This window comes from Lactuca saligna, chromosome 3 (assembly GCF_052625555.1).
Source record: "Lactuca saligna cultivar CGN05327 chromosome 3, ASM5262555v1, whole genome shotgun sequence".
In the NCBI taxonomy this organism is placed as follows: Eukaryota; Viridiplantae; Streptophyta; class Magnoliopsida; order Asterales; family Asteraceae; genus Lactuca; species Lactuca saligna.
The window spans coordinates 65,390,094-65,408,626 of NC_136419.1; the positions used below are offsets into that span (position 1 = coordinate 65,390,094).

General features: G+C 36.7%; 1 protein-coding gene across 1 annotated transcript; it reads left to right on the forward strand.

Moving 5' to 3' along the window:
- Positions 1–4,227: 4,227 nt before the first annotated feature.
- On the forward strand, positions 4,228–8,763 carry LOC145036737 (putative ATP-dependent helicase C29A10.10c). Its single transcript, XM_078985209.1, has 7 exons — positions 4,228–4,755; positions 4,832–5,344; positions 5,443–6,600; positions 6,755–7,079; positions 7,151–7,632; positions 7,989–8,356; positions 8,427–8,763. The coding sequence occupies exons 1-7, from the start codon at positions 4,627–4,629 to the stop codon at positions 8,530–8,532; spliced, it is 3,081 nt and encodes a 1,026-aa protein (XP_078841335.1). The 5' UTR covers positions 4,228–4,626; the 3' UTR covers positions 8,533–8,763.
- Positions 8,764–18,533: the final 9,770 nt, after the last annotated feature.

Genomic DNA, 18,533 nt, shown 5'->3' on the forward strand with positions numbered 1-18,533 from the left:
ACAACTGAAATCAAAGCAATCAATAGAAGTATCGCGCTCGTTGTTAAAGAAGTTGGTAGCTAGAAATGCTACATGTTAAAGTGTGATTATATCACATTAGAACATGAAGGAAGGCATGGTCTGTTTTAGAATTTGACACTAAGAGACCTGAGTATAAATGTACATCACATGATGATAGGTCATAATTTGGAGTCTAACCTGAGGTAGAGAGCAAGTGCACGATCGAGTACTGCTTACAGTCAATAAGTCTAAGAGATAGATTTGAAGGAATATAGAAGTTATAATTATTACCTAGGATGAAGAGATGACTTATGGAGTCATTATACGAACCATGTTTTGTTGATGATTCCAGGACGTAATCATCCTAAGGGGGAGATAATTGTAACGCCCGCAGATCCGAGATAGTCAATTTAGAGGCAATAGGGGTCGAAAATGACTTTTCGACAAAAGATTATTCAGAATAAATAATCTCAACCAAGTTGTAGTATATTTTACAAGGTTTCCGTACATATAAAGAGCGTCAAAATCCGAGTTATAACGAAGAAGTTATGACCCGTCGAAGTTTCGCGACGGGACCTGCACGATACCGGGAGGCATAAATAGTGAATTTACGATAGAACGAGATTTAGCCTTAGCGATCTAAACGAAAGTCTTAGAATATGTTAAACCGAGAATGTCCATAAAAACAACACCCAAATCTAACTTCGTATGAGGAAGTTACGATTTTTCGAAGTTTCGGATTAGTAGTGTACAACTCGAAATTCGAATATTAGATCGAGCGGTTTTTGGCCGACATGACCTAAATGAGAATCGAAGATCTTGTTAAGAGTAGCTTAACGAGAAAAAGATGGGCGAAAACGGATGTCGGATGAAGAAGTTATGAGAATTTAACGGACCAATCCTGTCCCGGTCTGTTAATAATATAACTTTTAAAATAAAGTCAAAATTAGCCGACAGAGTCTAAACGAAAGTTGTAGAGTACGTTCCCACCTTCGCGTGGATGTAAATAACGTCGAAAACGGAGCTCGTATGAGGAAGATACGAATTTTTGAAGTTTAAAATTGAAATTACGAAGCTGATGATAGGAGTGCTGACGTGGCAGCGCCACATCCGTCCATCGTTGTTCTAGCCTCGCATCCGATGGTCGCCACGTCGCCCTCGCATACGCCCCGCGTCGGAGAGAATTACGCCCAACGCTCCGACCCTTGTGCGGTTCCGAAAAAAGCCACGATGACCCAGCAACGAAGCGACACGTGTCTACCTTATCCAAACTTACGCCCAACGTAAGACTTCGGTACGCCCAACGTAAGTCCGAAGCCTCGCCTATAAAAGGAGGCCGAGGGCAGCCACTTTTCTCACACCAAATCCTTCTAATTTCTCTCACTACCCCCCTAACCCCCTCCTAAGCCTAGGTAAACCCCCTAGCACCCTAAGGAATCCCCGAGGTTCCCGGTATCCCGAGAAAAAGTGTCTTTCGGTTTTGAAACGTTGCTCCAAATAAAGCCCGATTTTCTTTAAAATCTGTTGTAAGTGAGTTACGCTTACACAACTTTTAACATAGCTTTCAAATAATTATAGTAATGTTATTAGGTCCTTCAAATAATTATTTGGGCTATTATTATGAGTTATATTGAGTGTTATTTAACGCTTATATAATAATAATAATAATAATAATAGTCAGACAATTAATTTGACGCGGTTATCTTTAGACTAAACCCTAGTGGTATTGGTACTAGGTTTTATCGAAAGAAAATTGTTTTGAAAGTATCGAAGCGTTGTCCGAGTGCTGAGTCACCACCTTTCAGGTGAGTGCATAGTTACTTTCATCTTACACATAGATATGAAGTATTGTATATAAATTACATGCTATGTGTACATATTACCTGAGTACTTGTTGTCTATGCTGGATGAACGATTTTATACACGTTTTAAATGATTTAAATTGTATATGTATTTTATATCTACGAAAATGTTGGGGTAAGACATGGGTAGATGTAATAGATGAAATATAAGTTGAATGATGAGTTGAGAGGTGAAATAGGACGTGAGGTGAGGGTGAGAGGTGGATGATGTGAGAAGGCTTTTTCCCAAATGATGACCCCGTCATTTAGCAGAGTATGGATGACAACCACGGACTATTCTAGACAGTCTAGTGGAACACTAGCAGGCTCGCAACCTGTAGGTGTTGTGAACGATGTGTTCACCGATGTACTCTAAAAACCCATTGATATGTATAGCGAGTGGACTCTCAAAAATGATACTGTCAATAAAACCCTGGCAGATGCGCCTAAAGGACTATACCGGCAGAAGCGCCTAATAGAGAACCTCATAACCCCGACAGATGCGCTTAAAAGGACTATTGTCGCAGATGCGCCCCATAGAGAATGTCACAATTTTGATAGTTGTGCCTAAGTGACAGAACTAGCAGTTGTGCTTGACAGATGTGTCATTTACAATGATGGAATTCATACCTATTCCTTAGGATACTCCTTAGGAATGAATGAACAAGAAATAGCTGATTCTTAGGATAGATCCTTAAGAATAAAGAAGATAATGGGGATGAGTAATTGGCTTAACTGTTTGATGATTAAACATAATAATTATATTATTGTGGGTTGAAAACCCTATGTACTCACCAGGTTTCCCAACTTGACCCACATAGTTTGTTTATATCACAGGTGTCGATATGAAGTGACATTACACTGAGAGATTAAAGAGATGTAGATCACTAGTGTAAATAAATGTAAGTTCCATTTATGCTTATGTTCCTATATTGACAATGGCATCCCAAACGTTTTAAAAATGAATAAAATACGTTTCTTCGAAAATGTTTTGATAACGTATTTATCGTATTTTTCTGGGAACAAATTCCGCAACCTTTTTATGAAAAGAAGTACTTTGATTTTTATAAAGCATAAACAAAATCGGTCTTTTCTGGCCGTGAAAATGGGGATGTCACACTCTTACCACAAGAGCACTCAGGAATAGATAAAAAGTAAGCACTCTTCGTCAAACGATCTAAAACACCCAAATGGAATCAAAACCCTTTGTCGTTTTTGGTAACCTTGTGATGAAATTCATGGTGATATATTCATGTTTCCAAAATGGGATCCACAAAGGATGCAACTTGTCATGAGGGCACTGATGTTTCGCCTTGACCTTCCGACATGTCAAGCGACGCTCCACAAGCCAAACTATATATATCTCTTCATACATGGCTACAAGTAGTTATGTCCCAGACCGAGGAACATCTTCGTTGTGCTCGGATGAATGGAAAATTTTGAGTTGTGTGCCTCATCCATCAAAATATGTCGGACCCCACCCAAATAAGGCACCCAAATCCTGCTATGAAGAGTTAGCAGACCCCTGCTGTCAATATCAAAAGCTGAAACATGACTGACCACTCACTCACTTTTTTGATTCGCTTATCGAATGGCTTCCGCTTGTGTATCCCTGATCATCTCTAAGACTAGAGTCACCGCTATCATCCTCAAACAAACATCCCGAATTGGAGAACTGACCGCCCTGCGACTTAGAGCATCGGCCACCATGTTGGCCTTACCGAGGTGGTACAAGATCCCACAATAATAATCTTTTACCACGTCAAACCATCTCTACTGTCTCATATTATGGTTGGGCAGATCCATAAGATATCTCAAACTATTTTGGTCCGTGTAGATGGTACACCGAACCTTATACAAATAATGACGTCATATCTTCAGGGTGAAAACTACAACCCTTAGCTCAAGATCATTTGTGGTATAGTTTGCCTCGTGAGGCTACATGTGCCTTGAAGCGTAAGCGACGACATGCTCTCGATGCATCAGAACATAATTCTAAAACTTGGGCCAAAAGGGTAAATTTTGGAACAAATTTGAAATAAAATTTAAAATTTGGGCCAAAAGTGTAAATTTTAAACCAAATTTGTAATAAAATTTGAAATTTGGGCAAAAAATGTGATTTTTGAATTTTTGATGACCTGTTGACCGGGTCAAATGACTAAATTGAATATGATTACCGGTTTTTGAAACTTAATTGAATAAAAAAATATATAGAAACTAAATCGATTAATAGTCCAATACGTAATGACTTTATTATAGTTTTCCGATTGATCACAACCTTTAGTACTAAAATTATTTGTAATATATTTTGCTTTCCTAACTTTTTGCCTTTCTACTTTTATTCCTGTGCAACTGCAATTGTACTACCTAACTAAAATTAAGAAGGCATAACCAAAAAATACTATGTGATAATGCCCTCTCTCTATATACCTTAGAAGTTAAGCATTCAAGAATTACCATGTGTGAGGGCAATCGAGGGGGGAAGCGAAAATGAGAAGCTGCGCCGACATCGGAGAGGTGAAGCAGCGGCAGCGCCGTAGAGACATATAAAAGCGTCTTTGTTTTTCTTTTATAATTTATTACAAAATGATATAAGATTATACAAACAAACACACAAATTAAAATATTTATGACCAAATTCAGTTTCGTGAATGAGATTAGCTAGAAAATGGAAAGTCACATTGGAAACTGTGATCTCTCGTAATTCTATGGAGTGACTAGAATCCCATCCTTTTGTTTCCTTCTAATCTTGCTAAACACAGTCCCAAATCAAGCTTTTAGAAAGATGTCCAGCACAAGCAGCAGTTGGAACCAGAAACAACAGTCGCAAAAAAGAAGACATCAAGGCCTTTTAGACGTCGTTCTCTCTTGGTCTTTGTCGGATATACTCAACAAAGATCTCTACAAGTTTCAGGTTTCTCTTCTTCTTCTTCTGTTAATTTTTTCTTTCATCTGTTCATGAATATGTATATAAACATGGAGTTTCACAGGTGAAAGAACTTCCGTTGACGTTTTCATCCACAACTCACTACATGAATTCATTCAAATATCCGCTTCTTGAGGAAACACATGCAGATTTGCTCTCCGAAGTTGCCGGAATCTCTCAGGCACCATCAAGTTGTATTTCTTCTCTCCAAAGAATACCAACGGGAAACGACAGAGAGTTATTATATCGCATAAAGTTAACCGGGTCGGATTATGAGCCACAAGTTGGAGATCTTATTGCCCTGACAAAAGTTAAACCCAAATGCGTCGCGGATCTTGATCGACCAAACAGCCGTTTCCTCATCGCTTTTGTGTCATCATTGATCGATCAAAAACCGATGACAATACAAGTTTTGTCATCAGACATTATCGAATCCAATACAGTTGAGGCAAGACGATCAAAAGCTTTTGTTGTTTATCTGACGAACTTGACTACAAATATGCGTATTTGGAAAGCTCTTAATTGGGAGGGCAACATGAGTATCGTTCAAAGAACATTGTCGTCGAGCTGTGCTCCTGTAAGGATTTAACTTCCACACCCATATCAAAGTTGCCAATACCACGATTATAGTTATACATTATAAATAAGTTTTGTTAAAAGTATGTTTGTATACAGGTTGCTACAAATTGTAGTGAAAGTTGTCGAGCAGAAGGAAAGGGAGTTATTGACTTAGAATTAAGACCAGCATTTGATTCATTTCATCTTGATAGTTCACAAGAAGCAGCTGTGATAAGTTGTCTTGTTGCTAATAGATGTCGGCATCAAAACTCCATCAAATTAATTTGGGGTCCTCCAGGGACTGGAAAGACAAAGACGATGGCTTCATTATTGTTCCTTTTGTTAAGGTCAAAACGCAGAACACTTACTTGTGCTCCAACCAATATTGCAGTGGTAGGAGTTGCAAAGAGGGTATTGAGTTTAGTAAGTGATCATGATTTGGGATGCGATACTTATGGTTTAGGAGATATTGTTTTATTTGGTAATCAAGAACGAATGAAGATTAACGATGATGATAACCAAGAGCTTCTTGATGTGTTTCTTGACAACAGAATTGATGCTCTTTCAAACGGTTTATCTCTATGGAAATTTTATGTGACTGGTATGATTCAGTTTCTTGAAAATCCCATGAAAGAGTATCGCCGCTTGATTGTTTTTCCAAAACCGAGTATATTAATCAAGACTAAAAGCAAGCTAGAGTCACAAGGGAACAATGAAGAAAAGAAAATGACTTTTGAGGAGTTTGCCATGAACAGATTTAATGTTTTTGGAAAAAAGCTTATTTCTTGTATCAGAAGCTTGTATACCCATTTGCCTACCTCAGTGGTTTCGCTTGCTTACGCAAAGAAATTGTATCTATCCATTGATATCATTGAGATGGTTGGGGAGTCTGTGAACGAAATAGTAACTAGTAACAAAAGCTTAAAGGAAGCCTTCAATAAAAAAACAGTTTCAAGCTATTCGAAGCTAAGCTTTCATAAAGCTGAATGTCTGCTTGCACTAAAAGAGCTTCTTGATGCATCTTTCATTCCGAAACCTATGGACATGGATCAACTTAAAATTTTTTGCTTAGGTAGTGCTTGTTTGATCTTCTGTACAGCCTCAAGCTCTATCAAATTGTGTACAAATGCAATGAAGCCAATAGATTTGGTTTTAATTGATGAAGCTGCACAGCTTAAAGAATGTGAATCTGCTATTCCGTTGCAGCTTCGAGGTGTTCAAAATGCTGTGCTTGTTGGGGACGAAAGGCAGCTGCCATCGATGGTTCAAAGCAAGGTCATGACCAACAAGACTCCTTTTATTACTTTTGTTGCAATTAAGTTGCATATGACAGTCACAATAGTTGCAAAAAGTTCCCCACTTGGATTCTTTTTGGCTAATTTCATTTAGCAACACACATTATGTGACGAATTTATTTGATTCATGACAGATTTGTGAGGAGGCAAAATTTGGAAGGAGCTTATTCGAGAGACTGGTTCAACTTGGACATGGAAAACACCTTCTCAACATTCAGTACAGGATGGATCCTTCAATTAGCCAGTTTCCTAATGCAGAGTTTTACGGTGGGGCGATCTTGGATGGTCCAAATGTCACTAATAAGTGTCGCGAAAAGAATCTTTTGCGACATGGTATGTATGGATCATACTTGTTCATCGATGTGGATTCTGCAAATGAAGAATTTGACAATAACCACAGCACAAAAAATGTTGTGGAAGTCGCTGTGATAGCTGAGATTGTTGCGAATCTTTTCAAAGGTACGTATCATTGACATTTATATAGTCTTGTGCTTCTTTTTGGTGTTGTTATAAACACATTTTTCTGACAGAATCTGTTGCCAACAAACAACCGGTAACCATTGGCTGCATCTCACCTTACAAGGCTCAAGTCAATGCGATTCAAGCAAAACTTGGCAAGAAGTATAGTCAAAAGGAGAATGGTTCAACTTTTACTGTGAATGTAAGATCTGTTGATGGGTTTCAAGGTAGCGAAGAAGATGTAATCATTTTCTCAACAGTGAGATGTAACCAGAGAGGAAGTGTCGGGTTTCTTTCGAATCGTCAAAGGGCAAATGTAGCTTTAACCAGAGCCAGACATTGCTTGTGGATTGTGGGAAACAAAGAAACCATGATCAAGAGTGGTTCGGTATGGACTGCTTTAGTTTCAGATGCGGAAGACCGTGGGTGTGTTTATAGTGCTAGCGAAAACAAGAACCTCGCTCAAGCCATGGTGCAAGCCATGGTTGAGTTAGGCCAATTTGGTCTGTTGCTAAAAAAGGAATCACTACTGTTTAAAGAGGCAAAATGGAAGGTAGAGTATATAGAAGTTAACTTTTAACGTTAAACATCGTCTTTCTTTTTAAGGCCATGTTTGTTATACTGGGTTGAACATGACAGAACTCAATTTAACTCGACAAGACAAGTTTTCTAAGGCTATTTTGTATAATGATTGTTAGTGCCCCACATAAGATAGATAAAGTCTCAAGATGTCTCTTTTGGAGAGAGAATGTCGGAATCCACAAATCTAACTAATATTGTAGATGAGAACAATTATGTTTCTTACAAATTTTGCCTGTTTAGTACATGCCAGATGCAATACAAATTCCGTCTTTCTTGAAAAACATGGCTTCACTCTTATACAACTTAAATATGTTGGATTTATGGCAGGTGAATTTCGACAACACATTTTTGGAAAGAATGGAAAGGATTCAGAGCCTTTATATTCGTAAGCAAGTTGTATCACTTCTCGTTAAGCTTTCAGATGGTTGGCGCCAACACCGGAAATCCAATAGGAACAATTTTAATGACACACCAGGGATTTATGACATATTAGAGACATATAATCTCGATGGACGTTTGTATCTTGTTTGGAGCGTAGACATTGTTTATGAGAACTCACTTTGTGCTCAGGTTTTAAAGGTTTGGGACATTTTGCCATTGTCTCAGATACAACAATGTGCAAAAAGTTTGGAGCAAGTTTTTGGAAATTATACATTGGATATGATCAAACGATGTCAAACAAAATGTTCAGGAAGGTATGTGTAAAACGATTTGTTTCGAGTTATTCATGCTAAAATTTGTTTAACGGTGTTAAATTGATTGTAGAAATCAAGCTTTACCGATAACTTGGCATGAGGATTTGGGAAATGATCTAAGTCGGGATTTAGCAAGTCAATTCGACAAATTATGTTTTAGTGCTGTTAGTTTGTAGGGGCTTAAGGTCAAGGGATGGAAGTAAAAAGATGAACCAATGGTTGTTGATATGCATATGCTTTTGGAAGTGATGTTGAAACAAAATGTGGATAGTTTTGTTTATGTCATTTTTTTAGGAAAAAGAAAAGGAATTTTCTTCTCAACTTTACATCTATTGTGTATGTGAAATTTCATTTGATTTGCATCTGATTTTAAAGTACAATGAACTTGACCATTGGTTTCGAAAATCCATTTACATTTGTGAACTTTCGTTTATGTTCGCTCATTTACATTCGCTTATGTTTGCTCATTTATAGCCCTTTATGATTGTTTATTAATGAAACATGAACATGATTTTTCATTCGTTTAGTTAAAAAAAAATGAACATGAACACTGGTTTCGATCTTCCATTTACATTTGTGCACGTTTGTTTATGTTCGCTCATTTACATTCATTTATATTTGCTAGTCCGCCTGGCCATGCCTACAACAAACAGTTGGTCCGCACTTTGACTACAACATGCTGATGGTCTGCCCGGGTATCTTAGCCTACCATAGAAAGCATGATCGCCTTAATGAGGCCAAAACTTGAACATAGACACAAAGAAACTCCAACGAAGACTCCTTTTTCAATTACCAAATGTTGGATTATGTGTCTAAGCCAATAACTAAATTTGTATTATCTTGAATTAATAGCAGAGTCCTTTTAGGTTGTCGTCAAACCTAATAGTTGACTAGAATGCTTTTTGCAGAGAGAGACAAATTTATTAATTTATTATAATTAATAAATTCATTAGAAATCAAAATAAGTGATTTATTAATATATTATGAGAATAATACATTAATTAGAAATAGTATTATTTAATTAACAATTGATCAGAAATTATTTGGAATTAATTTGGGATTAATTGGATTAATTAAAAGTAGAAGGACAAAAGGTGACAATATTTAAAAGTTTAATATTGACCAACTATAGAACCTACGAAAAGAGGGACGATTCTAGAAGGTTTTTTAGAGGCATTCTTGGGCTATAAGGAAGCTTAGAATGTCTCAGGGAGGAAACAATGGGGTGTTGGTTATCAACAAATAACATGTCTTATATACAACCTTCCTAACACCTATATAAACCCTTAAGGGTTTAGAATTTCAAAAAACATCATTCTAAGAGTCTTAGATTCGAAATTCGAAATTCTCCTCCTCTCTCATCTTTAGCTTCCAATTGCTAGGGTTTGGGTGTGATCGATTATAGGCACGAGAATTTTGGTGTTTGCTTTCTAATGATCAATCTAGAAGTAGCCCTATCAAAAATAACCGAAACCCAAATTACCCGCACGATTTCTTTGGTTATCGGGTGAATTGGGTTTTGGGTAAGAATAATCGGGTAATTGGGTTACCCGTTAATAAAGCAGGTCGAGTATAGGGTATATATAGTCCACTTCCATCCCAAAATTATAGTCCATCTTTCCTTTTTGCTTTTTCCTAAAATAATAGTCCACTTCTAAAAATAAATAACATTTTTACCAAAATACTCCCTCATTTTTACTTAACCAACTAAGCATTTAATGGAACATTAAATGCAAAGTAAGGACAAAACTATCATTTTATTGTTTAAAGTTAGTGGTAATTAATGTTTTCTTAATTTGTGTGTTTTTGTCTATGCACAATAATTTTGGGAAGGAGGGAGTGTGTGTGTGTCTGTGTGTGTGTGTGTGTGTGTGTGTGTGTGTATATATATATATATATATATATATATATATATAATCGCGTATACCAAAATTATTTTTAAAAATCCTTTTTTTCTTTCGTATAGACTATACTCTGTAGCAAGTATTTGATCACGCTTAAAGATAACAAAACATCAAAAACCTACATCAACAATTACCACCAATGTCTATAGCTATAAAAACAAAAAAGCCTCCTTTGCAACTCGTAAGGCACAAGCTGCAATTCTCATCCTGCGATAATCAATTTCAGGCTTGAGTCTTGAGAGAGTTTCTTCAACCTGCACAGTTGCGGATTCTCAGTTTCTCGGTAGGTTTCAGACTTTCATATTTCTTTTTGTATCTTTGTCATGTTTGTTATATATTTCATATTTTCATATCTATTACTTGATTTAAGTTGCCATATATTGATGCAAAATATAGATTCTTCTTTACCCATATAACATTTCATATTTTCATCCCATATAGTCTTGTTTGTTTATTGTTCAAAGTAACATTTTTCCTATTATCCTATATAGTCTTGGCTAGTTGTCATGTGCCAATAGGATTTGAGTGGTGGATTTTGTAACATCCACTTTGCTTGTGATTGTAAACTATGAGTGTCAGCCCTTTGTAAAATCTTTATTAGTGATCCAAGAATTACACTTGTCATTGTCTTAGTTATTTTAAGTTGATTATAAAAAATATCTTATTATTATGGCTATGATGGTATATATTTATGTTTTCGGGGGAGAAGGAACCAAAGGTTGTTGGTCCCTAAGGACTCTTTGGCACTTTTGTGTCATAGTTAATTGTGTTGATAAATGAAAATTAGACCTCTAGCAATCACAAGCAATCAAGTTCCGAAGTCACCTTATGTCCGAGATATGATGAAGTTTAGAAGCCAGATAAATTTCGAGATCTAGCTGTACCGAAGTAACAGTTCATATGACTTAAATTTTAAGATAGTTAATTGTTTGCACATGCATTTAATGTATTTTATCTTTACCTTGATGTAATAGTTCATAGGACTTAATCATGCATATCTTTTAGATGCCAGTTTGTCAAACACAATGTTTTTATGGTTTGTACTATGTTCCCCCTTCACTAATTAAGGAGTGAATGTTTCATCAATTGTAAGGTGAAAGAATTGAAGTATTACTCCAAGAATAGCATTTATTCTCTTCACATCACTTTCAACTTTCTTTCAAGTCAAAGTTCTTTCTTAACATTCTTCTTGTTCTTAAGTTACCTTTGCATTGATCATACTCATGTTTACTTTATTTATTTCTTAAATACTTTGTTAATTGATTATCTATTTTTGTGGCTTGACTGGTTTACCAAACTTGAATGGACCAATACATTAGAAGCAGACATTGATCTTAAACGTGTTAATTCCAGGTTTGAGTTTTTAAACCTTGTCTGTGCATAGATCTTGTACTTACAACTGGTATAAGAGCTTGAGTGGTTGTCCTTTGAATCCATAAGAAAAGATTATAATTGATCTGAGATTACATTGGTATCTCAATCATTTATGTGTCCAAGATAAAAATTATTCTAAATACCACTTCTTCTCTAATACTCTTATCTTCAATTGCTGCTCCTAACCTGTGACAGCCCGAAATTTCTCCCGTTATTTTTAACCAGTCTCCGCTAATAAAATTTGAATTTTATTGATTTTCCGTCAAAATTCTTGGGTTAGAAAATCAACTAATGTTATAGTTATAATGCTATACGAGTCGAAAAACCAAAAATCTCGCGAAAAAACCACACTTTCTCAAAAATCAACGTGTGTACGGCCAGGAGGACTTTACGGTCGTAAACCCGTGTACGGCCATAAACCCGTTTACGGTCGGTCCCAGGTGGACCTCACCACTGACCATACCCTCCAGCCTATAAATACAAGACCCCCACCCTCATTTGAACTTTCTTTGCTGAAAACACCCTCTTTCTCTCTCTAACTCTCTTGACGGTAAACACCTAAAGCCCCTTATTTCATCCAAAAAAAACACCAAAAATCATCATCTGGGGCCGTTTGGGAGCATCTGGAACACGTTTTCATTGAAATCAAGCACCCTTGTTCTTGAGTTTATGGCCATAAACCTTTCAAATCTTTAAAGGCCGTAAACCCTTCAAAGGACAGTTCACGGCCGTAAACCCTGTTCACGGCCGCAAACCCAGTTCTTGGCCGTAAACCCCCATTTACGGCTGTAAGTAACTCTTAAGTGGTGAAAAGCCTGTTCCCTCGATTCAACCAAGTACCAGTAACATTCCTTAACCAAAAACAAGTCTTTATCTAACACTTTATCTAACGAAATCGCTAATTTAGATACGTATATGTATTTATTGGTATTAGGATTTCGTTAAGTGCCTCGTGCGTCGACTTGAAGATCTTCCAGTTTAATCCTTTGCGCCCAAGAAACAGTGAGTTCATAGCCCTACGCTTTTATAGTTTTTAAAACGTTTTCAGGGGGATACAATCCAAACATAAAGGTTTTCACAAGTTAATAACTAATGCAATTTCAACGGTTTTACACCAAACATTTAGATACTCTATCCCTTTTGTAATATGCAGAACATAAGGGATGTTTTCTAAAACATAATTGCATAGTTTTCAGAACAGTACATGAACATAACATACCAGTCAAACTATAATAGGTATAGTTTGGGAAATTCATTATCAGTTTTACAAATTCAAACTACATTCAAGGTTGAACATATAAACTATGACATATTTAGTTTATCCATTATTACCTACAGATAATAAGAGTATCATACTAAATAATTATTTTGCATATAATTATTTATACTCTACACAGTATATAAATGATTTCAAACATGTGAACAACAAAACAACACGTAAAATAGTTAATACAGGATTGTGAGACGTCTCTTCATTGTACCCTTCGGGGTACTGGTAAATCCACTACATTTAGTATAGCCAGAGTCTCTAGGAGGGAGAGCGTGAAATTTGTGAATAGATCTATTCGGGACCGACAATCCCACACCTGAACTGTTAGCTACAGTTAGGCAGGCATGTCTGGGGTGACAAATTTTGTAACATACGATGCCTGAAGAAACGTCGCGGAGGTCACCAGTCACATTAGCATGGCTATACGAACTCACAATAGTATAACGAACCTTTGTTTATGGGATTGTCATTCTTCAATAGTTTTATTTTAAATTAATAAGACTACTTACACACTACACTGGAGGGTATTCCATGGATACAACATTTGGTTTTATTTTAAGTAATAAGACTACTTTACATACTGGTGGTAGCTAGGGTTTTCGAAACAGAATATACATACTGGTGGTAGTCAGGGTTTTCCAAACAAAACATACATACTGGTGGAAGCCAGGGTTTCCAAAAATAATATACATACTGGTGGTAGCCAGGGTTTTCCAAACAAGAACATACATACTGGTGGTGACCAGGGTATCGATACAAACGATGTTTTACATATAATGAAAATAAATCATTTATACAAATTTAGTGAGTAGTTTTCATTACAAAAACATTCTAATGAACTCACCAGCTTTATGTTGATTTGTTTTCAAAACTGTTTGTATTCTCAGGACAACAATAGACAGGTACTCTTGTCAGCTTTTGGAGAAGACGGAGCATTTTGGAGTCTCGTCTTTTACTTTTGTCTCATTTTGATGTATACAAACTATGTTTTTCAAACATATGTAAATATTCATATGCAATGTAACGGTTGTGTTTACTTGATTACTATGATGCAATTGTTGTGATACTATGCATGACGTCACCCACCCCGGGACGTTTCCGCCGTTTGTTTCTGACGGTTCGGGGGTGTGACATAACCAATCTCAACACATGCATTCAATGCAAATAGCAAACAATGTGGGCTGCCCTACACGTGCCCCACTGTTGGTTGTTGAAGAGTATGACAACTGGAAAGTTAGAATGGAAAGATTCATACTTGGAAAAGAGAAAGGTGAAGAAATTTGGAGGTCTGTGAAAGAATGTCCACATGTTACATTTATATAAACGGTGAAAGATGATGCTGCAACTCTCATGGGCCAAGAAGATCAACGTCCAACACCTCTTACTGCAACAAACATTGAAAAGCTGCATGTTGACCGAAATGGTGTTCCGATTACCTCCCTTGGACTTTGAGCACATTAAGTTGTGTAAATCAGTAAAAGAGATTTGGAAAACTTTTCAAGACTTGTTCGAGGGATCATAAAACATGACGAATAAGCGTCTGACCTCAGTATTCAACGGTTTTGATAACTTCACCACTACTCTAGGTTAATCCGTAGCATCGGCATCCATTAGGTACAAAATCGTTGTCCATAACATGACAACTCATGGGATTGTACAAACTCCGCTAGAATACAATCTCAAGTTCATCAATAGTATTGGTAAAGGATGGGGAAATGAAAAATCTTTTCTTCAAAGAAATGGATCTCTGAAAAAGCTAAAGCTTTATCAGCTGTTTGATGAGCTTCAAGGTCATGAATCAAATGTTGCACAAACAGTAAGACAACTCTAAGGAGGCCCTCTTGTTCTTGTTAGCTCTTTTGATCAACAAGTCTCAAATTCCTCTGTTTTAGATCCTTTCCAAGTTGTTATCCTACCCATTCCATCTGTTCAACCCCCTTAACCAGTTTTACATGTTCCTACAAATTCCAACTATTCGTTTGATGGAGACCTTGATTGTGAAGCCATGGACTCCGAACTTTGTTTCCCATAGGAGTTTGCACTATTGTCCATGAAATACAAACGTCCATGGAATCACAACCAAAAACCCTATCAAAATCGTTTCCAAGCACCTCACCCAATAATTCCACAACCATTTCCTAAACCCTCAGAGAACCCACCTTCTTACAAACCGAACATCTCATAATGAAGTCATCCCTCGGAATTCCATGGAAGTCCAAAATCAGATAAACCAAAGATAGACTCTCACAAGTGTGGTCATGGTAATCATTTTGCCAAAGATTTTTTGGCTGAAACCATTTAGAAACCAAAGGTCAAGGATTCTGCATACTATATCTGCAAAGCTCAAGAGATCGATGCAAGTGAGAAAGCCTTTGTTACCATTGTGCCAAGATATGTTGAAGGGTATTGGTCCTCTGGAGATGAAGACGATGTGAGCACTAGAAGGAATATGTGTCTTAGGGCTACACAGACAATTAAATGTGATGAAGGCTACTGGTCATCTAGTTCAGAAGGAGATAATGAAGATGTTGAGCAAAATTTTTGCTACATGGCGACCAATGATCCACCAGGCAGAAGCATTGTTCAGAAGGTAAAATTTATGATCACTAAAAATAATTTTGATTTATCTCTCTATGAACCATATCTAACCCAGATCCAATCAGATATGACCATCATTCATAAAGCCTATAAGTCTGCCATATAAGTGAGTGAGGAGCTGGAAAGTGAACTGACTCGTATTAGATTACGATTCAAATATCGGAAGCTTAAGATAGAATCACCAAAATGAGAACTTGTAATGTCTCAAGATGAATGTATCATTTTAAAAGAAAATTGTAAAATCACATATTCTAAACGGAATGTTTTAATTTCTGATAACAAACGTCTGGATGCAAAAATTGATGCTTTACATCATTCTATAGATATTCTTGAAGAAAATGAACGGATGACTCATAATTTTCATCATCCATGGTCCAAAGCACTAAGTCTCGGTAGCAAGTTTACGAAACCTATTGCTCGTCACTTGAAGGAGTTACAAAATCTAACATTTATGGGAGATATTCCGAACCACAAACATTCAAATACCTCTGTCTCACCATTGTCTCCCCTTCCTGATCCCTCAGACCAGTTTCAATCTCTAATTCCTGAGTTTCAAACCATAGTTGTCAAATGTCATGATTCCATTCCACCTCTGATACCCCTGGAGATGAATCAGAACTCGAAATCATTCCCTAGCATCACCCATACTAGAGTTTAAATTTCGAACTTCAGTCATCCTAACAATTGTGTCGTTGAGGAAATAAATCCAAATACAACTGGACCTGACTCTGATAGATCAGATTTCATTTGGGCATCTTTAGATAATGACGTTGATGAAGAAATTTCATGTGATGATTTATCTGACACTTGTGTTTCTAATTCTCAAGTGATTTCAAAAACAACTTTAGTGCCAATCAAGCCTAAGTTTGACAATCCATCAGCTGGACAAACTTCCAAGTAACCATCTGACTCTCGGAAGAAACCTTTGTTAAATAAGAAATATGTTTTCGACCCTAAAATTGAAGCCAAAATGCCCTTAAAAAGGAAATTAGGTCAAGGTATGATTCCATATTTATTGAAAGTTCAAAAAAGAAAGTATCTCAGATTGTTAGCCCATGCATCCATTAGGAACAACAACACATTTACGCCTGTTAGGATTCGCAAAAGGCCATCTAATTCTCTTAGTTTGGTAGATCAAAACAAGGTTGTTAGTCCTATTCCAAAAAAAAAAACTATTGTTGATACTCATCCCACCAACACCAACTCTCCTCGGACAGTTTCTTATGTGTTTATTGCTAAATGTAATGGTATGATTTTCAAACCACAACAACTTCCAAAACCAAATGTGCCATCAAAAATAGAAAACAAAGAATGAGTTGTTAAGAACAATGTTACTCAAAAAATTTCAATTGAATCAAAACAAAATTTTGAGTGGAAAGTAAAAAGTGTTGAGAAAAACACTAATTTTAGGTGACATTGTGATTCCTACAACTCCAAAAACTGTCGGTACGAGAAAAGTTGTTCCCAAATAACCTTTTGTTGAATATGGTTTCTGGATAAATGAAAATAACATGGAATTTTGTTTCTTTCCGAAAGAATCTCGTAACAGATCCTCTGAGATGCTAGTTGCTCAAAAGTCACAACCAAATCAAAAGCCCGTGCCAAAGTCCCAAAACCTAACTCGGAGCTTAAAAACCCCAAGACTCACTGATTTTGAAGACAATTTGTGCTTTCGAACAAGATACAATATGGTATATTCATAGTTCTTGTTCCAAGCACATGATGGGGCGAAAAGACTTTCTGTGTGATCTCAAACTCTCTCCAAATATTGGATATGTGATGTATTGCAACAACTCTAATTCTCAGATCCGAGGTTATGGCATCCTCACCAATAATAACTTCTTTATCTCAAATGTGGCATATGTAGCTAACCTGATTAGTGTGGCTCAACTCACTGATGCAAATCGCCAAGTTGAATTATACAACAAGCATATCTACGTCATGACAGAAGACCGGAAGGAATGTCTGATAAAATCAAATCGCAACAAGAACATGTATCCCTTAGACATCAACATGATCATTGGCAAGCCTCAACTCTATCTTCTCTTAAAAGCTATTCTTGATGTCAGTTGGTTATGGCACAAGCGGCTTGCTCATCTAAACATTCAATATATAAATGAACTTATTTCTACCAAAATGGTTAGAGGTCTACCACTCTTCAAGTTCAAAAATGATCACTTATGTGTTGCATGTGAACATGGGAAGCAATCCAAGAAGGGTTATCCTGTTATCAATAAAAAGTCCAATACAGAACCATTAAAACTTCTGCATATTGATCTGTGTGGACCCTCCACTGTAAAAAGTCTACATCACAAAAAGAACATTCTTATGATTGTTGATGATTTTACTATATTCAACTGGGTCTTCTTCCTTAGGCTGAAATCTGAGACAACCTCGGAACTTATCAACTTTATCGAAGGAATTGAAGTTCTTGTCAAACTACCTGTAAGATGAATCCGAAATGATAATGGATCAGAATTTATCAATGTCACCATTGAGAAATTCCTCTCCGATAAAGGCATCGAACACAATTTCTCAGCTCCCTATACTCCTCAACAAAACGACGTGGTTGAAAGAAGAAACAGAACCCTTGTTGAAGTTTCTCGATCGATGTTCAACTTTGCAAATCATCCATTTTATCTTTGGGTTGAAGCTATGTCCACTGCCTTCTTCACTCAAAACCAAAGTATCATTAATCGACGCCTTAACATGACACCGTATGAAGCCATGAATGGTCTAATGCTCGATCGATTCTCATTTCTCCATGTCTTTGGCTGTAGGTGCTTTATCAAAAACAACCGTGATCAACTAACGAAATTTCAACCCAAAGTCGGTGAGCGATCTTCTTTAGATACTTAGCAAAATCCAAAGCCTACCGAGTTTTGAATCGTCAGACTCACGTGATTGAAGAAAGCTTTGATGTCACCTTCGATGACAACTATGTTCGGAATTCTGGTCCCACTAATGTCACTACCCACATCATGGAGTCTGATGATCCATCTCCAAGATGTCCGAATTCTCAAATTATTCA